The sequence below is a fragment of the Mastigoproctus giganteus genome, chromosome 10, assembly GCF_048544385.1.
Source record: "Mastigoproctus giganteus isolate SK-2022 chromosome 10, ASM4854438v1, whole genome shotgun sequence".
NCBI lineage: Eukaryota > Metazoa > Arthropoda > Arachnida > Uropygi > Thelyphonidae > Mastigoproctus > Mastigoproctus giganteus.
The window spans coordinates 85,283,257-85,307,946 of NC_143584.1; the positions used below are offsets into that span (position 1 = coordinate 85,283,257).

The 24,690-nt window shown below is 37.5% G+C and overlaps 1 protein-coding gene across 1 annotated transcript in view; it reads right to left on the reverse strand.

Annotated features, from left to right (window-relative positions):
- LOC150079131 (annulin-like) overlaps positions 1-24,690 on the reverse strand; it is a 189,911-nt gene that overhangs the window by 41,600 nt on the left and 123,621 nt on the right. The window contains exons 9-10 of the mRNA XM_090382963.1: positions 18,998-19,083; positions 3,274-3,419 (exon numbers count right to left, since the gene is read on the reverse strand). Coding sequence (XP_090239089.1) covers positions 3,274-3,419; positions 18,998-19,083 — 232 coding nt within the window. The remainder of the gene's footprint in view (positions 1-3,273; positions 3,420-18,997; positions 19,084-24,690) is intronic.

The window sequence follows — 24,690 nt, forward strand, 5'->3', positions numbered from 1 at the left end:
TCATGTAAATTTTTCATTTAAAGTTGCACAGTGTGTGTGTGTGTGTGTGTGTGTGTGTGTGTGTGTGTGTGTGTGTGTGTGTGTGTGTGTGTGTGTGTGTGTGTGTCATGTAAATATATGCAGTATATATAAAAATTGAAAAGATTTAAAAGGTTTAAAAGCAGAAAATTTAAAAGAATTAAGGAACCAGTGAATCTATGGTAGAAAAAGAAAACACTCTCACTGCCAATATCAAGAGTCAACCAATGAAACTGCAAGAAAAACAGCAATGGTGTTTCTGAAGTAAATGCTATACAAGATTTAGAATTTAGCAAATAAGGAAGGTCAAGCCACTTGCAAAATAAAATAATATTAAGTAAAAGAAGCTTACAAAAGAAAATAATATTAAAAAACACTATTAAAAACAAGGCATGCAGGTTACAAGTGACCCCAATAGACAGTCAAATAGAATAAGTAAAAATAAATGAAAATAATAAAAAAGATCTCACTGCGATACATCTAAAAGCATAGGATATTAGTGTTTCTGCATATAGCTATCAATTTTTGGCAATGGCTAAGGATCTCAAAGAAAAAAAAAAAATGCGATCATTTTGCAAATATGCAAGATCATTTTCAAAAATATCCCGGTTTTGAATTTAATAGTGAGAAATATGTTTCTGAAATTGAGAAAGTTGTGGATGATTTTAAAACCAGATTCAGTGATTTTAAAACCAGATTCAGTGATTTTAAAACAATTGAAGACATTGTTCAGTAGATTTCTTATCCATTTAATGTCGACTTAGATATCAAACAAATTGCAGAAAATATTACTTGAAAATGAAATTATTACATTGCGAAATGATATCTTCCTAAAAGCCAGATCATTTAGAAAAGGACTTTTGGAAATATGTTTGCTGAGAAAAGTACCCAAATATAAAAAAAATATACAGTGAACTTTTAAATTCCTGTTTTGGCTCCACATATCTATGTGAATCGGCCTTTTCGTATTTGAAACAAACAAAGACAAAGAATCGCTCTACTCTTTTATGGACTTGCATACAGAAGATTCTTTATGGTCTGCCTTATCACAGTATATCTCCAATTTTGAAAGCTTGGCAGATGACATAAAGACACAAATTTCACATAAATTAAAAATTTAAATACGTATGAATTTAAAATAAGAATTCTGAATTGTATTTAATTTAAAATTTATAAACAACATTTTTCAATATGTGTTTATTAACTTTTTTAACCATGTGCCATGAAATTCTTGAGATGGTAGATTGCAGCACATTTTGAAGAAAAAAAGAAGATCACATCACAAATTAAGTTGGCCACCCCTGGTCTAAAACATCATTGTGTACTTTTGAAAATAACGTAAACTGATTTTATTTAAGGAAAAAACAAACAAACAACAGTTGCATGTGATAGTCACCTTTGAATGGGCACTTTTTAGGAGATGACAGCTAGCTGTCATCTCCTCTTGCAAATAATGACAAAAGAAATAACATTCAAAAGAACTACCTTAAAAAATTTTCTAGGGCAAAAAGCAGCAATTTCATGAAATAGAAGTTTTAAGGAAAAAATAAATTCACAATAATAAATTCATCATCAGGAAATAAAAAAAAGGGATAAATGAAAGACGAATGGATATTTCAGTGCTTAACTTTGCAATTTTGGTCATTTGTTATCAAACATCAGTTAATGTTCAACAACACTGTATGGCTGCTGCTTTTATTTCCACATATTAAATGTAACAATGTAATTAATATCGACAATGGCAGTTCAAATAATTTCAATCTTATAATAACTGTTTATAAAAGAGAGTGTAGGCTTGTAGTTTCGAAAGAGGGCCAACTTGAGCTTTAAATGTTATTCTTAAACCCCATATGGCCTCCCTGTACCACAATACAAGCTTGTAACCTACGTAATGAATAAGAACCATCTTTAGAATTTTAATCAAACAACCTTTAGAATAACACTTAATTTCAGTGTGTGCATTTATTCTCTTTTTTGAGATTGTATGAATTGTCAATGAATGTTTCATACACTTTTCTTTAACAAAAATCTCAAAAGAAAAAGTTGAAAGGGGTAAGATTGGGTCAGGAGAACATGGTGGCTAAGACACATCATCCCCACATCCCATCCACTGTCCTCTAAATATGCACTGTACCAACTATAACAGTGGGTATGATGTACTGGAACTAAAGATGTCTGGCTTCAATATTTAATGAACTTTTTTTTTAACCAAACACATTAATGCAAAATAATTCATATTGCACCCCACCATGCCATCAAGAAAAACTGGGTCAACAAGTTCATCTCCCTATATGCTACACCACGTGCTGATGGCAAGTATTTTCACAATATGGGTTTGATGGATAGGGGCTCAGTAGTAGAAATCATGCCTATTGGTGAAGCCATCTTGAGCAAAGTAAAAGTAGTTCTGTCAGTCAGTCCACAGGAAGCTGGGATTTTCTTCCACCTTGGTTAATTACAAAATTCCAAGTGTCTTGTATCATCTTCAGGCAAACCTTGTTGTAAAAATAAATGACGGGAATGCAGAGTTTTTGAAGGGTCCTCCAAATCTATATGCAGAAGAAGCTTCTCTGAAACAGCTAGTTGGATGCAACAGGAAGGCCACAACATCTTAATGAACGTGTTCCAAATTTCATTCAATTCAAATTGAGGAAAGACAACTGTATAATAGATGTGCAGAAATTTACCTTTAGCCAGCAGGTGGTTGATAGTTGGAACAAACTTCCAACTGTTGTAGTGGAGGCCAACAACTTAAATAAGTTCAAGGCTGAGGATAATGGAAGATGTTTTTTTTTTGGCTGATGCTATATAAGTTTTCTTTCTTGTATCGTATGCCTCTAGTAATGCTAATATGTGAATAATGAGAAATCAGTGCCTTTAGTTAGCTGATAACAATAAATCACCTCCTAAACAAGAGCATAACCCACAATCACAACACTAGAATGTTCTCGGAATCAAAATTTTATTTATTTATTTCTTTTGGAATGCATGCTGTCTCTGAGAAGAGGATTTTTTGCAAAAGTGACAAAGATAGTTACAACTAAATAAAGTGTCATTCCTGTAAATGCTTATGCTATCAGATCTCCTTTTAACCTTCTATAAAAAAATTACTAAGTGCTTTGTGTGTGTGTGTGTGTGTGTGTGTGTGTGTGTGTGTGTGTGTGTGTGTGTGTGTGTGTGTGTGTGTGAGAGAGAGAGAGAGAGAGAGAGAGAGAGAGAGAGAGAGAGAGAGAGAGAGAAAGAAAGCATGCTTACCACAATATTTTCTCCAATTATTAGATTTTCATCAACTACAAATTTGAAAATTATATCTCCTTTGTTTACATTGAGAATATATCTAGCAATGTAAGGTTTTTTCCCAAGAACAGCGTCATAGATTCCAGCTTCCGGACATTTTTTTTCTGTAATAAAAGATTTCCTTTAATAACTTTTGCATCTCATGTTATTAAGCAACAGTTTTTCAGATGTGTTACACCACAATAAGAATATTTCAACCACAACAACAACAAAAAAGGAAAAAGAAAAGAGCATCATAAAATGACAGAAAATACTGTTAATAAAAAGTTTGATTTCACCTAACAAAAAACCTTCCATCTTCTTGTAATACTTTGGAAAATTTTGGAAAATAATGAAATACTCATTAAGGGATGGTCAAATTCATTATTACTTAATGAAATATTCCAATCACATCATACAACCAGTCATAAAATGATGGTGAACTATGGTGCAATACCATGATGATGCATTATGAACAATGAAATATGAATGCATATTTTTTGCCAGCAACTTTTTGGAAATCAGTGGCAGCGTTGTGAGAGGAAAGTCTGTTTGTCTGCTTATTTTATCATGTGCTGTTAAGTAGATAGGTTACAGGTTTTTTTTTTTGTTTTTTTTTTTTTTTTTTAGTGATGAGTGTGTGGTTTTATTTTTTACTTTGTGATATATTGTTATATTTAAAGCCAGCTTCAATGTAAAGTTTTGGGTTTCCATCATTTTGTGAGTTTTTTGCAAAAATTAATGGTTTAGTTACTTCAGAAGAGGAGGAGAGGAAAAGCATCATTGCAAGTGAAGGGGGGGATAAGCAATGTTTCCAGAGAGGAGGCTGTTCCTGTCTCATTCCAATCAAGTTTGCAAAAGTTTACATTGCTCAATTTTTTTTATCAAAATGTTTTACATATAGTTAAACTTAATATCTTTCCTAAAATCATTTTTAATTTGTGGCTCTAGCCACAAAACTAGGCTAAATGAAATGTAAAGTATCTCCCTACTTCATCTCAATTTAATTATGTAGTTTTTTCAGTGTAGCAGAGTGAGTAAGGAAGATGGGATATGAATTTATTTCATACTTTTTATATCCTAGTTTTGAACTCTTGTGTTCAAATTCTTTGAGGGTATAGCAATAAGATGTCTTTTTGTAATACAGCAACAATAATCTGTTTTGATTACTGTTGTGTGCTGTCTTCACTTTGTTTCTGTTTTATGCAACAAAGTGTAAGCTGGCTGGTTCCTTTGGTTGCTGCACATGATCTCATCCTTTGATTGCTTGATCACCTGAGAGGGCATAAATTCAAATTGAGGAAAGACAGATGTAGGATAGATGTGCGGAAGTTTGCCTTTAGCCAGCAGGTAGTTGGTTGGTGGAACAGACTTCCATCCTTTGTTGTGGAAGTTGATAGCCTAAATAAATTTAAGGCTGAGCTGGACAGGTATTTGGAACAAACAGTGGGGTGAAATGGGAGAGTTTTTTTTTTTTTTTTTTTTTGGCTGATGCTGCATAAGCTTGCTTTCTTGCATCATATGAATGATTTTAATTTCTGGTATTACTGACTATTTTGTAAACTGGTTAGTGGTATTTCATTGTGCTGAATTGTTGTCTCCCCTACACAAGATAGTGTACATCTGGATCAGGTTTTCTTCAATTCAAACATCTGTCAGTGTATTTAAGTTCAACACTGTGATAATGTCACACCACTGAATTTGTATAAAAATATTCTTTAAATTTTTGGATACTACTCTTGACTAGCAACTCAGTTTATGTCCACTGTTTGCAAAAGTTTTTACATTTCACAATTCTGTTTTAATCAAAATGTTTTACATATAGTTAAATATCTTTCCTCAAATGCAGAAATGTCCATTTTGAAAGCTTTATGAAATTAGATTGGATGCTCGCTACCAACCAAAATACTGCCCATTATTCAGTTATGGTGCTCCAATTTGGCCCTCTTCTTCAAGATCTTCAGGTATTCCTGAAGTTAAATACCTGATCTTCAAATAGTTGAAGCTTTTGATTAAAGGCTTCAACTATTTGAAGCTAAGTTTTCAAGATATGAACTATGTGAAAATTTCACCCATCTCAGCTAGCTGGAAAAATGAGAAAACTAAAATACTTAGCAGATTATATCAACAATAGAAGTGATGTTTTCCATTATAGAGCAGAAAGTGCCAGCAGACATGAGTAAAAACCTCAGCTGTGCTCTGCCTTAATCAGAATATGGATGCCTTCTGAACTCTTCAGTAACTCAGGGGCTCACATCTGGTGAGCATGGGCTTGGCACACCCAGGGTCCTGAGCTGGATATCATCATTCTTCTCTTTCTTGGTGATTCCCTTTTACTTCTGACTCTTGTTCTCTCTCTCTCTCTCTCTCTCTCTCTCTCAGGGTAACTCATTCTTTTTTGGCTGGTGCAGCAAAAGCCTCAGGCTTCCTTGCACCATATGGCTAATTATAATAATAATAATAATAATAATAATAAATAAATAATAAATTTTCTGATTATACTCCAGGATGACCAAACGGTCAGAGGAGTTCGCATGATAGATTGAATACAAGAATCAGCACCGTATTCAGTAGTCAAGGGCTTGAACCCCGGTCACTCAAGGCAGGAGTACTTATGCACTCGCACGCCTGACCACTAGGGCTATGGCGGCCCTCTATAATAACTCTTTTTAATCAATTTGATGTGTCAGTATTGCCATCGTATTACTTGCCTATTTATAACTGTGCAAGTTTTTTGTGAGATGTCTTATATTTTACTTTAAGAAAGCTTTTAATTTTGTAAAATCACCTATTAGGGAATGCCTCCGTAGCCAGGTGGGAAGGAGCAGCAGTGCATAGCACACGCTTCTTGATTAGACCGGGGTATGAGCCCATCACCACCAAATACAGAGGATGCGGAAAGGTCAGGGAATGACCACCACATATTCATGGAGCAATATGGCCTTAGTTGCTAATGCTCCTAAAAAAACCAAATAACAAACAAACCTATTAGGGTCTCTCTCTCTCTCTCTCTCTCTCTCTCTCTCTCTCTCTCTCCCTTCATCTGATAATAAATGAATTTATATATCTATAAATAAAATGAAAGGAAGAGGGGTGGGGGGGAAGATAGTTAAATTTTTAAAAAATTAATTTATTTTATCTGGGTATTAAATACATATTGCATATTTATCAATGTAAGGGAGCATTAATGCTCTATATTCATTTAAAGTAAATTACATATACACTAATTAAAAAAAGTGTCAATTTAATGACGTAGTAGCAAAGCAATCCATTATGAAAACAGAACCTATACAAACATTTGTCCTATTTAACCCAGTGACAGCCACAGTGACATATGGCATGCAAAAAAAAAAAAAACACCTTAAATTAAAATGGCTATCAGAGTGATCTATATGTGAATTTAAATATTTCTTCAGTATATTTTCGACTTTTGATCTCCATTTCTGATTTTGTTGGAACTTGAAAAGAACGTCCATAAAAAAAGAAATCCTAAGTGAGTATTAGGCATTCTATAATATACCTTTGTCAATTTGTATAACAATAGGATTAGGCATTTCTTGAGAATCCATGAACTGGTAATAAAATGAACATCAACTGGTAAATTTTATTACGAGTTCATCAAAATGAATCCAGAAAAATTACTTCTAGAGTGGACATAGATATCTGACATTAATTTATGTTTTGATTTCATATTGCACTTATTACTGTTTCAGTTTGAAGTGTGTGAGTTGGATGCAATCAGCCTGTACGATAGTTGACTGTTATGTGTTGTTAATTGGATTATAATTTTCTGGTGAATAATGTATAATGTACTTTGGATCTGATGTTTTGGTGTGATGATTAAGCTGTCATTTTACTGTTGGTAGTGGCTTTATATTCTATTCAACAATTATGCAAGCAAAATTCTTAAAAAATTCTAATTTTAAGAATTCTTTTTTTTTTTTTAATAATAGTTTTTTAGTACTAGTGTTTATAGTTAGCGTAGCCTGATATAAAAACCCAAAGTTAATAGCGGGCTGTTGTGTTATGATATGAAATTTCCAAATGCATGGCACTTCAGTTCCACATGTGCTTGTTGTCATTTTCCATAAAAAAATAAAATTGCACACCTTTATTATTACATTAGGGTACAAGATTATCAATTTCACTTGCAGATTTATTGTTAACTTTTATTTGGGAACTGATTCACATACATTATGCAGTTGATCAGAAACTGAAACAAGCATGGTTAAGTGGCAGGAGCAAATTTGGCTCTCAAATTCTTAAAATAGTTTTTAAAACACAGCATATAGTGAAAATAGTATTATAAGACTTTCTTTTTAAAGTTTTATTCTTAAACTTTTATATAAAACTTAAAAATATATTTTTGCCATATATGCATAAAAAGATATTCTACAAGATATCTCTGCATGCATTTATATGCTTAGGAAAATATCTATTAATTGATGTCATAAGCATATGCATGCAGAGATTTATAAATTTTATTTAATAAAATTTATTTATTAAATAAAATTTATTTAATTTTATAAAAAAATTTTTATTTAATAAAAGATATACATAATTCTTTTTTTATATCCATTATACTATCAATATAATGAATATATTAAGAAGTGCCAATGTAAATTATTGACTGCCTTTATTCCAAACACTTCCATATTATGGACGATTCAGATGGGCCAGCCACTGTGACTTTTAAAGGTATGCCTGCTAGAAGGTTAATTAACATAATGGAATACTTAGATATCATTGTGAACAGAGCAAGTGAATTACGCCTTACAATTGAGTTCATAATTTTAATGATTCTTCTCTCATTTTGAAACCCACTTCGTGTGAAAATTCTCATTTCCCATACATATTTTTATCTCTTCTTAGACTGAAGCATTATTCTAGGAGTCCAGTATTTTATGCAATGAAACTAAATAAACTACACATTATTTCTGTTGCCAAAAATTCATTGAGGAAGGCAATCTAAAATAGCTTTTGTTTATTAAATAAAGTCATATCTCCTATATGACCTAGTATGTTTTATTATTATTGCTCTTATATTATTTCTCCCTGATTGGGAGTTCCACCTCGTATTGCTACCAAGTTCCACCTTGGTATTGCTACCAAGTACACAGGGTGATTGTTGTTATGTCTGGTGTTACTGTTGGTCAAGGAACTCTGACTATCCTACAAGTGTTCAGGATTGCGACTTTCTGGAGTTTCTTGTAGGTGTTCGCTGGGAGACCTATTGCTGCTAGGCAGTTACGTAGGGTCTTTGGCATCTGTGGTTGATACGATGAATGGGATGGTCGTTACTTGTTACATATGCCACATCTCTTTGATCTCCTATCTTAGGTTTGTGTACTTCCTGATTTTTTTCTCCATGGGGTTTTCTGCAGGTTGCCAGTGTTGGGTACCGCTATGTCAATCAGATAGGTAGCCTTTTCCTTCTTTTCCACAAGGGTTATGTCCGGTCTGTTGTGCAGGATTGTCCTATCCGTTATTATGGCGCAGTTCCAGTACAGCTTGTGGGTTGGGATTTCTAGTACTACCTGGGGTTCGTACTTGTAGTACGGTACACTTTCTTCGATCGATTGGTATTTCCTTGCTAGTTTCTGATGTATTATTCTAGCTACCTGGTCGTGTCTATGAGTGTACTTAGTTTGAGTGATCACCTTGCATCCTGCAGTGATGTGGTGGATCATTTCTGAGGACAAGTGGCATTGTCGACATGTGTCATCAAACACTCGGGCTCCTTGGCGATGTATTTTCTTAGTTCCTGGCGGTGTTGATTACCTGGTCTTGGATGGTGAGCATGAATCCTTCAGTCTCGGGGAAGAGCATCCCTCTCGTGAGCCATGCATTGGAAGCAATTTTATCTATGTGATCTTGATGGAGATCATTGTAGTGTCTGCCATGGAGTGTCTTCTCTGCCCATCTTTCTATCTTCGTTTGTGCCTCCTGGTTGAGAAGGGGACTCCTTGCTTAGGTTGAGTAGGGTATGCTGCTTGTCTATCCTCCTTATGGCCTGCTGGAGTGCTGCTGTGTGTTTCTGGAAGTAATCCTTCAGGTTAACTATCACTTTCTTCTGTTGCATAATGAGGTCTATCAGGCCCCTTCCTCCTTCTTTCTGGGCAATTGTCAGTCTCTCCACAGCAGATCTCAGGTGGTGGTGGTGGCGGCTATTGGTCATCATTGTCTCCTTGTCTTTCTCATGATATCCTCCAGCTCGGTGTTAGTCCAATCTATGACCCCGAAGGAGCATGTTAGCACTGGAACTGCATAGTCCTCCGTTCAGCAGGCTTCTGAGTCTCTGATGATATTTTTTGGTCAGGCAGGCCTTAATTCCCTTGTGCTGTAACTGCTGAGCCTGCATCATCCCCAAGTATTTGTAGGCCTCTCCCTCTGCCATGGCTTCAATCTCTTTACCAGTCTGCAGCTGGTAGTTTCAGTTGACTAATTTTCCCTGGTGCAATCCGTGGGTCTTGCATTTGTCTAGACCAAATTCCATCCTAATATCGTTGTTGTTGTTGTTGTCATTTGGTTTTTAGGAGCATTAGCAACTAAGGCCATATTGCTCCGGGATATGGGATATGCGGTGGTCATTCCCTGACCTTTCCGCATCCTCCATATTTGGTGGCGACAGGCTCGAACCCCAGTCTAATCAAGAAGCATGTGCTACGCACTGCTGCTCCTTCCCACCAGGCTACAGAGGTGCCCCTAATATCATTGCTGAATTCTTTGGTGATCTGGAGTAGTTGCTGGAGGTGCTCCTCGGTTCCCATGTAGAGCATGATGTCATCTATGTACATCAGGTGGGTGAGGGTGTACAGGTTCTTTCTTCCTTCTTTGAGGTTATATCCGTACTTGCTACTGGTGAGCATGGTGAATAGTGGGTTAAGTGCTAGACAGAATCACAGTAGGCTCAGGGCATCACCCTGAAAGATTCCTCTCCTAATGGGGATTTGCCTGGTTGTGATGTTTTCGACCTTAATGGTGGTACTCCATTTCACCATCATTTCTCCCAGGAAGTTTGTCACTATCGGATTGACTTTGTAGATGTTCAGCACCTCTATCAGCCAGCTATGAGGCACAGAGTTAAAGGCCTTGCAGTAATCGATGTAGGCTGTGTACATATTGTGGCACTTCTTGTAGGCTTGCTCCATAAACGCAGCATCTATGGTTAATTGCTCCTTGCATCGTTTATGCTGTTCGGCCATTATGTTCTGGCTCTCCAAGTGGCCTGATATCTTCCTGGTTATGCAGCTGGTCAGGGTCTTGTACATTGTTGGGAGGCAGGTGATTGTAGGCCTATATTTCATCGGGTTTCTCGTATCTTCATCTTTAGGCTTCAGATATGTGATTCCTTGAGTGAGAAACTTCGAGATTGTCCCTAGGTGCCTTATCATTCGGGTGAACTGCTCTGCTAGGTGCTTGTGTGTGGGTGTGCAAGTGAGCTTCTTGTACCAGTAGTTGTGGACGTTTCTATTCCTGGAGTTCGGCAGTTGTGAGAGTTCATCGTCTGTTTTACTCCTTCTTCCCAAATCTCCCACCCTCTCATTTCTTGTACATCCTTGGTTTTCTTGTGTTCTATCCAGGGAGCTCAGCTGTTATGTCTTACTTCCCTGCTCCATATGTTTCCCCAGAACTCCTCAATCGTCTTCTGCTCAGGTGGTCCGTTCCCTTCTTTCCTGTCTTCTCTGAGACACCTGTAGAAGCCTCTTTGATCCTCATCGAAGATTCAGTTGTTTATTTTCCTCTGGGAGCTCTCTTTGTATTGGCATAGTCTCTTGCTGAGTGCAAGGAGGTTCTGCTTCAGTGTGTCCAAATACTCTCCTATTCTCTGATTTTTTGTCTCATGTTTGCTGTGGACGCTCACATTCAAGCATATTTTTTATTCTATATTTCTGTGAACGCTCAAATTAGTGTTTTATACATACATTAGACAAAATAAAGGAAGAAATACTATTGTAAAGAAAGAATGTATTTTAATTTAAATATTTTTAATTCTGAGTATTAAATGAGTTGGCATCAATTTATTAAAGATCCAGCAATTAATATTATTAATTCATATCTACAGCTTAATATAAAACTATTAGATATTGCTAGACATAAACAGCATTGCAAAGTTTTATCAAATTTAAGTTAGAGAACAATGCACTGCACTTTCCAGTAACTTATTAGTTGTAGTAAGAAAACCATTTCAACTACTGTGTCAAACGCTTTACACACCAACAGAAGCATTTTTTTCTCAAACCACTAGAATGCTCTTTTATAGCAAATCTCACATTATTATTATTTGTAATTTTTTTGGTTTTTAGGAGCATTAGCAACTAAGGCCATATTGCTCTGGGGATATACGGTGGTCATTCCCTGACCTTCCCGCATCCTTCGTATTTGGTGGTCACTGGCTCAAACCCCGGTCTAATCAAGAAATGTGTGTTACGCACTGCTGCTCCTACCCACCTGGCTACAGAGGTGTCAGCAAATCTCACATAAATCTACGCTAATTCTTCTAGCGTTACTTATGAATTGACTGTCCTAATTAGCTTATAGATACTGAACAAGAAGCATGATGTTTCAGAGCACATACCCACTTCCTGTGTACAAACTGAAACTAAAAACAAAAAAAAAAAAAAAAACAAGTCAAACACTGACTTATAAACTATTTTAAATGGCTAATTACATCTTTCTTCCTGTTATCAAAGATCCTCTATTAACATCTCCAGAAGCTGTCCTAGCAGCCTGTCTCACTACTCAGAAAACTCGATGTTAGACTGAACAAGGATTCCTAGGTCTTCTTTCTTTATAAACTATCTTGAGTTCAGTGCTACCCAAATGATATGTTATTATGGGTTTACTGCTGCCCAAATGTAGCACCTTGCATTTACAAAATGTACGTTAACCTTTTGTACAGCATTATTATTTTCACTATCTTCCCCATATAGTCCAATTAAAAAAAAAAAACAACAAAAACCTAGAAGAAATGTGTTATTCAAAAATTATTTTTGGGTTTGGGTTTACAGGAGCTAATATATTAGACAACAGGGTAAAACATTGTAAATGTTAATTATTTTTATCATTTCAGTGTGGTATTTCTTGAAACAATCAACATGATGCATCCTGATTTTCTGGAGTGTCTCACAATATCAAAAAAAAATGTTTCTTTTTTCCCCACTTTAGAACCTGTGTCACCAATGAGCCAAAACATTATGACCAGTGAGTCGTTATGCAAATCAAAGCAACTGCAGGTGAACTACATCACATGCACGGGTCAGGACATGGAATAAAAATCACCTGATACTGAGTTCCTTTAATCAGTGTTACTCTTGTTCTTCAGATGGGAAAAACAGCGGACTCAAGCGAGTTTGACAAAGGCAAAATTGTCATGGCCGACAACTGGCACAGAGTATATCCAAAACAGTATGGCTGGTGGGGTGCTCACGGTCAGCCGTGGTTAGTACCTACCAATAGTGGTCAGAGGAGAGTAGTAGTAGTAGTGGCATGTGATGCAAGAAAGCAAATGTATGAGCTTATGAAAAAAAAAATCACACCATTCCCTCCAAATGCCGTCCAGTTCCTCCTTAAATTTATTTAACCTATCAACTTCCACAACGACAGATGGAAGTTTGTTCCAGCAATTAATCACCCGCTGGCTAAAGGCAAATTTCCGCACATCTATTCTACATCTGTCTTTTCTTAATTTGAATTTATGCCCCCTTACGAACCCCTTAGGTTTGTAATCTGAACAAGTGGAAGGATCCCATCAGAATTCAGCGTGCTGAACCCATTCAAGGCCTTATACACCTCAATCAGATCACCGCGCAGGTGCCTAGTCTCCAGCCAATGCAATTTGCAGAACTTAAGCCTCTCTTGATAAGAGGATCCCTTCATTCCTCTCACCAATCTTGTTGCCCTTCTCTGTACACACACAAACCGCCAGCGAGGTGTTGGACAACCATGGCTCATCAATGCTCGAGGTGAGCGAAGGCTCTCCCGGATGGTATGTGCAACAGAAGGGCGACTGTGGTGGAACTCACCGGTAAATGGAATGCTGGTGAAGGAAGTAATGTGTTACAACATGCAGTACATCGAACCCTGCTGAAAATGGGGCTGCGTAGCCGCAGGCCGCTCCGAGTGCCCATGCTAACTACGGTCCACCGGCGACAGTGCCTACAATGGGCATGCGAGCATCAAAACTATACCTTGAGTGCTTGGAAGAAGGTCATCTGGTCTGATGAATCATGTTTCCTGTTGCACCATGTGGACGGCCGGGTACGTGTGCATCGTTTACCTGGGGAAGTGATGGTGCCTGGAAAAACAAGCCGGTGGCAGCAGTGTCATGCTTTTGGTAATGTTCTGCTGGGATACCCTGGGTCCAGTCATCCATGTTCCGGGCACCCTGATATCTACCACCTACCTAAACATCATTTCTGACCAGGTACACCCTTTCATGGCAACGGTCTTCCCCTCTGGCGGTGCCATCTTTCAGCAGGATAGTGTGTCATGCCACACTACCCAGATTGTTCGAGATTGGTTCGCAGAACACAAGGAAGACTTCTAGGTATTGTCCTAGCTTCCAAATTCCTCAGACATCAATCCCATCAAGCACCTGTGGTTTGTGTTGGAACAGCAACTCTGATCTGCAGCGTCTCAACCTTACAGAAGTTAAAGGATCTTCTGGGTATGTGTTGGTACCAGATACAAGACACACTTAGAAATCTTGTAGTGTCCATGCCTCGCTAGGTACGAGCTGTCTTGGCTGCATGTGGAGGACCAACATCATATTAGGTAGGTGGTCATAATGTTTTGCCTCAGTGTATACTGTGCAGTCTTTCTTCTTATTTGGATTTTCATCTTTCATCATAGTATGAGTACAATCATTCAGTCTTCTGCATCTGACATCTACTAGCTGAACAAGCACTTTTGAAACTTCTCGTGACATTGGTTCTTTTGAGATGGATCTACCACCTTCAATGAGATGAAACTATTCATAACTGAGATCTCTAAAAGTTACAAACCAAATGCCTCTACCACTTCACTGATTTTCAACTGACAAATAACTAGCACAATAATGTATCAGCTCTGTCTACAGCACCTATATTCCTTGTGTATTCACAAATAATGATTGGCTTTTCAAAATGAATGTTTCTTCTCCTTTTACTTTTCCTGTTATTCCTTCAGTTTCTGTATTATAGACAGTAGATAGCCTAAGTACAGCAGTTCTTTTGTCTTTCCACGTGTGAATTTTACACACAAATTTTATCCCCTTTATGAAAAATGAAGAATTTGTGTTTTTCTATTTTCTTTGTGGTCTTAAACTTTGGTGGTAATCCCTTCCTGGTTCTCATATGATTACATGTTTAGTGTATTCACTTTATGAAGTTCTTCTGCTAGTGTAAAATTAGTCAGTGAATAAACGAAATCCATTACCCTCAATAGTGTGAAGCCATTTTTGGATGATGCATAATCCTTAAAGTAAAAGTACAGTTGGTCTTGTCAAACTGCCAGTAGTAGGCATTCCAAATTATGGCATAATTGCATCACTTGGGTACCTACCCACCCACCGAAAAAGGGCCAAATAGCCCTGAAACGGTGCCGTCTGGGTGGTAGTATCCATCTGAGAATAAGTAACATTAGTCTTCTCCTCAAGTGAAGCATTACTTATTCGAAGTAGTGCAATATCATGGCAACTCGTTGTGAAGGTATTCACAATATGAGATATAACTTAAAACGATGCTGCTTTGCTAATATTCTGTTCATTCAGATTTGGCTATGTATTATTGATGCCTTCGCACTATACTTATACATAGTCTATACAAAGTTATTAATTGCTGAAACCCTGGAAATGAAGTTGCATGAAAATTCTATCAATGATAGGCATCCCTAAACTCATTTTGGATGAATGGTCATTTATACGCATGCACCAGGGCAAATAATCTCCTATTAATATCTTGACATGCACACACTTCGCGTCATTTCCAACTTGTGATCAAGAAAGTCAGTCAAAAAGCCTAGTCCACTTAAGGAAGGAAAAGTCTCGTAAAATAGTTTTAATTTATTTCATCGCTGTGATTTTAATTTATATCATTGCCATGATTAATTCTTTTGCTTTTTGTTAAATTTTAATTAATTATTTTGACATGATGTCTTCTATCACTCAGAGTTTCATAAGGGCATTTTGATATGTTTTGGGGTTGGGTTGAGATCCTTCGCCTTCGATCCCAGGTATGTTGAATTATTCACGGGCTGTGAGTGCAAGAATTCATTAAAATTATTTTAGCAGTTTATATTTGGAGAGCAACACCTTGAAGTTATTCTACAGCCCTGATTGAGGTCCGTAGAATAACTTCCAGAATAACTTTAATAAAATATCAATACAAAGTAGAATCTATTGTTTTATATTAAGCTAAAAGTTTGTGCATTTTTTTTAACCTTATGAAAGCCTGCCAAACTTCAAACTTGTTCCTTTTTTAACTCTATAAATTTGTAATATTAGCAAAGTTAGGATTTACTGAATATAACTGTATTTTTATTACCGACGATTTTGACTGTTTTTTGTCTTGCTTATGCATGTTTGTATTATTAATCATGCAATCAACATATGGTTTTTGGAACACAGTGCCAAAATCAGTTTGTTTTTGGAACTGTGTTTATGCTTCAGAAAGCCACATTGAGAAAGAATAATTTTTAGCTCATTTATAAATACTTAAGTTCCTAGTGATTTGAATTTTAATGCTATTTTGAGAAAAGGTGTTGATGCCTTGATATTTGTGAATCATAATATGTTTCATATCAGAAAATACAGTTAATCTACAGAGTAGTACACTACACCAGTTTATATAAATCTTCTTGAAGCAGTATAGAATTAGCATTAGTAGAGGCATATGATGCAAGAAAGCAAGCTTATGCAGCATCAGCCAGAAAAAAAAAAAAAAAAAAAAAAACCCTTCCACTTCACCCCTCCGTTCATTCAAAATACCAGTCCAGCCAAGCCTTAAATTTATTTAGGCTATCAACTTCCACAACAAGGGATGGAAGTCTGTTCCACCAACCAACTACCCGCTGGCTAAAGACAAATTTCCACACATCTATCCTACATCTGTCTTTCCTCAATTTGAATTTATGCCCTCTCAGGTGATTATTCTGAGCTAGAGGCAGAATCCCATCAGCATTGAGCATGCTCAACCCATTCAAGGCCTTATACACCTATATCAGATCACCTCGCCAGTGCCTAGTTGCCAGACACTGTAATTTGCAAAACTTAAGCCTTTCTTCGTAAGAACAACCCTTTATTCCATTCACTAATCTTGTTGCCCTTCTCTGTACTCGTTCCAGCAGCTCTACATCCTTCTTGAAATGAGGCCTCCAGACCTGTATACAGTACTCAAGGTGTGGCCTGACCATTGCCTTATACAAGGGAATAATCACCTCCTTATTCCTGCTAGAAAAATTCCTGTATATCATTGATAAGACACCATGAGCTACTCTTGCAGCCCGTCTGCACTGTCAGAGAACTTCATATCTGCCGGTACAATTACCCCCAGGTCTTTTTCATTCTCTACCACTGTCAGTGTAGTAGTACCACAGACTTGATACGTTGCTCTGGGATTACTGTTTCCCATATGCAGTACTTTACATTTGTCAATATTAAACTTCATTTGCCACCTCTCAGCCCATCTGCTCAACCTTTCCAGATCCTGTTGCAGCAGCATATCATCAGTAGTGTCCTTAACAACCCTGCCAACTTTTGTATCATCTGAAAACTTGGACAATAAGCTTGATATGCCATCATCAATATTATTTATAAATACAGAAAACAATAATGGACCCAACACTGAACCCTGAGGGACTCCACTAATAACATTAGTCCACAATGAGCAGTTTCCATTGATTACCACTCTCTGTCTTCTCCCCCTCAACCACCCTTTTATCCATAGCAGCAATTTACCTCCAATGCCACACTGCTCCAATTTGTCAGCAGTTTTCCATGTGCAACATTATCAAAAGCCTTTCTAAGATCCAAGAATATAATATCAAAGTTATTCCCTGCATCTAGTTCTTTTGTGATTGCATCATAGTATCCAATCAAATTGGTCAGGCAAGACTTCCCCTTAATAAAACCATGCTGTGTCCGAGCTATAACTGAAGTCTTGTCCAGATGATCCTGCAGTGCTTCTTTAACCAGTGCCTCCATTAATTTTCCTGGAACAGAAGTTAAACTCACAGGTCTATAATTACTTGTGTCAGCCTTTGATCCTCCTTTGTGAATTGGGGTTACATTTGCACATCTCCAGTCTATGGGTACCTCCCCTGAGTCCAAGGAAGCTCTCATAATTATGGCTGAGGGTTTGCTTACTTCCTTTGCTGCCTCCTTTAATATAACTGGATAGATCCCATCCACCCCACTGCCTTTCTTATGTTTATCTTCAACAATTTTTCTCCACTTTACTCTCAGTTATTACAAGATTATCTAGCTTTCTCCAGAGTTGAATACACCTCTGGCATTCCCCTTGCTGAATAACTCACGTGTGAATGTCGATGCAAAATATTCATTTAGTTTGTTAGCTACCTGAGCAGGATCATCAACAGTTGACCCATCAATAGCCGATCGGGCTAGCCAGGTGGGTAAAGTACCTGCCTAGCAACCCAAAAGTTGCGGGTTTGAATCCCACCTCAGGCTTGGATCAAAGTACTGCAAAAACCTTGGAAGGTGCATTATGGCCACAGAAGCCAATGCACCAACAACTACAAAAAAAAAAAAAAAAGAAAAGACCCATCAATATCAAGTGGACCAATCTGATTCATCCCCTTCCTTCTAGAGTTTACATAAGTAAAGAACTCTCTGCTGTTTTTTTTTTGCATCCTTTGCCAAAGATTTCTCGTAATCTGCCTTCGCCTGCCTAACCTCCTTTCTAACTTGGTTACAGATCAACTTATATATATCATAGGCTTCTGTGTCACGTGTTAATTTATATGCAAGCATTTTTCCTTGGGATACATATAATAAGGTTAATAAGGGTATATAAGCATTGATAGCCTTATTAACCTTTTCCAGAGCATGTATACATGTCTAAAGACACTATCAAAAATCATTTCAAATGTTACAAATCTTCTAGTAAGTGCTGCCATCTCTTATCTGTGTTTCTAGGTAATTGTAGACACAGTTTATAACATATGTGCATGAAAATATTTTAAAATCAGATTATCCCTGTCAGGGTGATTTGATTTTAAAATATCCTCTATCACTATCCTCTAGATTATTGCAATGTTTGCAATAATCCAGAGGATAGTAACTATAGCAATTTGAACAAAGGCTCTCTTTGACAGCTGACAGTATTGAGATGCAAAACCAATATTTAATTTTATACAGCATTTCTAAAGTAGATTTGTTTTCTTTTTCATGCCAACTTATTTGAATATATACTCAATTTCTAGTGAAATAAAAACAGGATGTGTGACAGGAGTGAAAATGGATACAGCATAAAAAGCCTGTGCATGTCAGTGTCAGAAAATAGTAAAGCTGATTTGGTGCTTAGACAATATTTCACAGGATGAAATTCCTGTATTATATGCAAATGATAGATAGAATGAAATAAGACTGTGTTGCTAAAGTGTTCTAATTTCATAAGTTAGTTTTTGATAATTCATTCTTTTCCAGCCCAATAAATTATAATAAATGACCAACATTAATAAAAATCTAAAAATATAAACATACCATAGTTTGCCTCTGTTTTATAAACAAGCGTTATATCCTCCATTTCTGGAAGTAATATCTTCTTCGTTACTATTTTTTCACCAATTCTAGGAAAAAAGCAACAAGATGATAATAATGGAAATTATGTTCCTGAATTTCACAGGAAAAAAAAAATCTGGGTATTACATACAAATTATTAATTATTAATAAATAGTCACTTCAGTCACTTGTAATTATTAAATACAAGTGACTGAAGAAATTAAATCACATAATTTCCACCAGAGTTTTATATACCAAAGATACCTGTGGTAATTATTTTTTTCCAGCATTATGAATGTAATAAATAAACCATTAATAAAAATCTGAAGGAAATAAACATTCCATAATTTGGCTTTGTTTTATGAGTGGGTGTTCCTGAAAATTTATGGGTTTCTAAACTACATCCTTACACTGAATGGCCACTTTATTAAGTACACTTAGCCTTTTCATGAAGCAAAGCACTCCTTCAATAACAGCATCACATTTTTGTACCATGGTATAAAACAGGTGGACAGCATATACAGAGGAATGCTGTGTGTGTGTGCAGTTTAGGAATACAAGAATGGGCAAGAAAGATGAAAGATTTAAGTGGCATGGAAGTCATTGCCAAACACTAGTATGAGTATCTGCGAAAAACTGCGACCCTGATGGGATTATCATATAAAACTACTGTGTCTTGGGTATATATTAATATTGGTCCAATAACCAAATAACACCTAGCCAATGATGAACCTGTAATCAAAAACAAAAGAGGCCAACAAAAAGTTGATAAGACTTTGCAGTATGGAAGAAAGGTTATAATAACCTGGTACAACAGTAGTGGTAACCAAAGAGGAATTTCAGAAGGCACAATTCATCATAATTCACAACTTGTTATGGATGAGGCATTGCAAACAATGAGTGAATCAGGTTCCACTCCTGTCAGCATAAACATTGATGTATATGTCCCAGGTATAGTTATAGGGGGCTCATGAATGTGAATGCCAGACAATGGAAAATCGGAAAAACTTTTCCTAGTTTAACAAATCCAGGTTCCTGCTGTTTTATTCTGATGGGAGAACCAGAATATGGGAAAAACAACATGAGCCCTAGACTCATCTTCCCAGTGTCAATAATTCAAGCTGGTGGTTGCAGTATAATGGTATAAGGAGACTTTTCATGATGATGATGTAAATTGGGCCCAGTGACAACCAGTGTGGAATCATCTGGATGCCACAGGTTAATCTGGAAATTATTTCTGATTAGGCACATTGCTTTCATGGCTGTAGTATAGTCATCTGCTAATGGCTTCTTCCAATAGGAAGATGCACCATGTTACAAGGCCAGAGTTTTACAGGATTGGTTCTGGGGAGTAGACTTCTCAGTCACCAGACCTCAATACAATCAAGCAACTAAAGGATTGGGTGGATTTCAAAATATAGATTCTCAACCATCAATTTACAACTGTGGGAAGCAACTGAATCGATATGGATCAGGTTCTGAGAAATGGGAAAAAGACTCACTGTTAGGTAGGTGTGCCTAATAAAGTAACCACTTGATGTATATGTCCCAGATGATTCTAATTTAAAAACCTAATCATACTATCAACAATGCCTACTTTCATGTGAAAAAAAAGTATAAATATAAAACACAAATTTCAATAAAGCTGATTTACTGGACCAACTTTGATGGCAGAGGAGAAAGAGATAAGCTACATATTCTAACTAGGAAGATATCTGGAAGAAATCTGGACAGAGCCCCCCCCCCATCCCATACCGAAACCCTTTTTATGGTACAGATCTGGTCCTTAAATGAAAAATAGGTTTGTTCTATAGTTTAGCTCTATGATTCTTCTTTTCACATCATTTATTTCCAAGGATTGGGGGAAGGTTATAATGGGGATGTTGAAACAGCTTCAAGAAGAAGCATACTGGCAAACAGACTCAATATCACTGCTCAACAAATGTCCTCTTCCTGGAACTAGATGTAGCATCATCTAGATGTAGAATATCATCCACTTAGCCACTAAGTGCTCTGATATCTAAGAAAAGGAGTAGCCTTTCCTAGATATCAGAGCACTTATGGATGAGGTAATTGATATTTAGGAAAGGCAATGACCTTTTTAGATATCAGAGTTAACATTGCTAGCATTGATAAGCTAGCATTGCTAGCTTATCAATTTACAGGAAATCTACTGATACTCAATGTACAAAGAGGATTTCCATCATGCCTCAGTCCAGAGCATGGTGAACTCCCATCCATCTTAATATGAGTTTCAAGTTAAAACAGCATATGCACAAAATGTGGAAGCAGTCACAAAGCGTTCAAGGCAGGATAGCTAACTCTAGAGCTGCGTAACATTTAACAAGCAGCAATCTCAAGCAATTAAGCATTATATGGATATAACCCTTTGTAGAGGAAAAATGCTCCCTACTCTGAGCAGCCTTCTGATTTCTCCCTAAATCTTGAACCTGACCAGTGGCTTGACTTCATATCTAGATTTTCCTCGAACGTGGAATAATGGCCTGATCTTCATAAACCAACAACTGGAATTCCGTCTGACACTGTCTGCAGTATAAATTTCCAGTTTTTTGTTTGTTTGATTGAGTTTTATTGGCGCATCAGCAACTATGGCTATAATGTGCCAAAACCTTGTCATAAAAAGTAAAAACTTCCAGTGACTTACTGAATTAGGTCACTACGTCAGGTTTTAAAAACACGTATAAGCTATAAAAGACAAATATCAGTAAAAAAGGTAACAATAGTAAATCTTAAAATAATAAGATTTTTTAAATATGAGTAAAAAGGTTTACTGATTTTAGGAAATTAAAAATAGCAGACACATGGTCATTGTCGGATAAAATCTGACTGAGTGTATACGGCTCAGTCAGATGGTTAAAAGCGGTAAAACGAGCATTTCTAAAACTGGTACAGTCAACTAAAATGTGTCTGATTGTTAATATTGTGCCACAGGACTCACACATAGGAGGGTCATCAGCCCTCAGCAAAAACGAATGTGTCAAATGACTATGTCCTATGCAGGTCCGGGCACGAACAACTTCCTCCTTACGATTCCTGCGCAGACTAGACTGCCACGGTTCAATTACAGGCTTTATACGATATAGTTTATTCCCAGTCTGTCTATTCCACAAATCCTGCCATTGGGAGTGTATTTTCTCATGTATTATTTGCCTGTAGTCTGTATAGGGGACTGACAGGCAGCGATTATTACTGGGAATTGCTGATTTGGCTGCGGTGTCAGCCAAATCATTTCCCTTAATCCCAATGTGGCTAGGAATCCAGCAGACGCGGATATCATATTCACGTCCACGGAGGAAGTGAATCTTCTGCTGAATACTAGACAGAACTGGATGAGAATTATATCTCACGGTTATTAAAGCCTGTAACACACTAAGAGAGTCAGAATATAAAATGAACCGTTGGTATTGGCATTTACTAATGTGAGCCAAGGCTAACTCTATAGCGTGCAGCTCTGCAGTAAATATGCTGCATTCAGAGGGAATGCTGCTCCGATGTAGTGGTGTCTCCAAAGACAGCAGCAGATCCCACATATGATTCTGACTTCGAACCGTCTGTGTAAACTGGCGCGAAGTCAGAATGTTCAGCTCGGTGTGCTGAATAAAGCTGCAGGTAGACCGATGATGGAGTGTCCGACTTTCCCCAATTTTTAAGGGACAAGTCACATATTTGAATATGAGCATGCCAGGGTGGAAGGGGTTGCTTCGGTGTTTGGCCAACCTTGTCTACCTTGATATCAAGTTCTATGAGTAGCTCTTGGAGACGAATACCAAAAGGACGATTAGCAGTCTTACGGGTATTGTACAAATTTTCCCATCGTGGCTCAAAAACGGATAGCCACGTAGGATGGTCTGGCAGGGATTTCAGTTTAAAAGCGTACTTTAGAGACAACTGCTTACATCGAAGCGATAATGGTGGTTCGTTTGCTTCGACGTATAAACTCTGGACAGGAGATGTTCTATATGCTCCAGTAGCGATACGAAGAGCCTGGTGATGGACAGGGTCCAGCCATCGAAGGGCACTGTCTCTGGCTGAAGAATATACCTGGGACCCATAATCAAGTTTGGATCGCACAAGTGCACGGTAAAGCCGAAGAAGGGTGCATCGGTCTGCTCCCCAAGATGTAGAGAAGAGCGAGCGGAGAATATTAAGCCCGCGTGTGCACTTTGTGCGGAGTTGACGGATGTGATCCAGAAAGGTCAACTTTTTATCAAATACGAGTCAAAAGAATTTGTCCGCTGCTACTGGAATAACATTTTGTCCGAGCCTTAATTCAGGTTCAGGATGAAGATTACACTTACGACAAAAGTGTACGCAAGCGGTCTTCTCCGGCGAGAACCTGAAGCCATTTGAAAGTGCCCAGGAGTTGAGGTGATCAATGGATTTTTGCAGTTGTCTTTCAATAACCCTCATGTTGCATGACTGACAAAATATGCTAAAGTCATCAACATAGAGGGCACTGTTTAAGGTAGGAGGAAGTTGTTCTGTGATGGAATTTATTTTGATGGCGAAAAGCGTGACACTTAAAACTGATCCCTGTGGTACTCCCTCCTCTTGGCTAAAGGAACGAGAGAGTGAGGATCCCACACGAACTTAGAAAGATCGATTGGCTAAAAAGTTTTTAATAAAAATGGGGAGTCGTCCCCTAAGACCCAGGCTATGCAGATCTTTTAAGATGCCAAATCTCCAAGTTGTGTCATACGCTTTTTCCATGTCAAAGAACACCAACACCAAGTGTTCGCGTTTTAGGAAAGCATCCCGGATGGATGCTTCCAATCTAATAAGATGATCCAAAGTGGACCGGTTCCTTCGGAAGCCGCACTGGATGTTGGAGAGAAGGTCATTTGATTCGAGATACCATATTAAACGAGAATTAACCATTTTCTCCAGGGTTTTGCACAGACAGCTAGTCAGAGCAATAGGACAATAATTGGTGGTGACTTTTGGATCCTTTCCTGGCTTAGGAAAGGCAAGAACGATTGCCTTTCGCCAGGAGTCCGGAAACTGCCCTTCAATAAAGATTGTGTTATACAGAAGGAGCAGACAATCCATAGATGTTGAAAGATGTTTAATCATTTCATAATGGATGCCATCTGGTCCAACAGCACTTGCTTTGGAAAGAGTGAGGGCTCTTTTCAGTTCCTCTATAGTGAACGCCCCGTTGTAGGGATAGAGGCCCTTGGACTTAAAATTAAGTGCTTGTTTTTCCAGTTTATGTTTCAGGACCAGGAACTCTGGGGAGTACGAGGATGTTGCAGAGATTTTGGAGAATGTTTCCCCCAAGAGCATTGGCTATTGCAGTTGAATCTGCAATAGCGCATCCATTATAATCTAGGATTGAAGAAGGGTGGGATGTATATTTTCCCTTCATTTTCCGGATTTTATCCCAGACTACCTTAGATTTGGTAGACTGGTTAATAGATGATGTAAAACGGATCCACGATTCCTTTTGACTCTGACGGCGGATATATCGTGCTTTGGCTCGTGCACGTTTAAAGGCTATAAGGTTGGTTGTGGTAGGATATCGGCGGAATATCCCCCACGCTTTGTTTTGAGCCTTTTTTGCTGCTGTGCATTGTGAATTCCACCAAGGTTTGGGAAATGGTGGAAACCGGGCAGATGTTTTTGGAACAGCATTCGCAGCTGCTTGGACAATA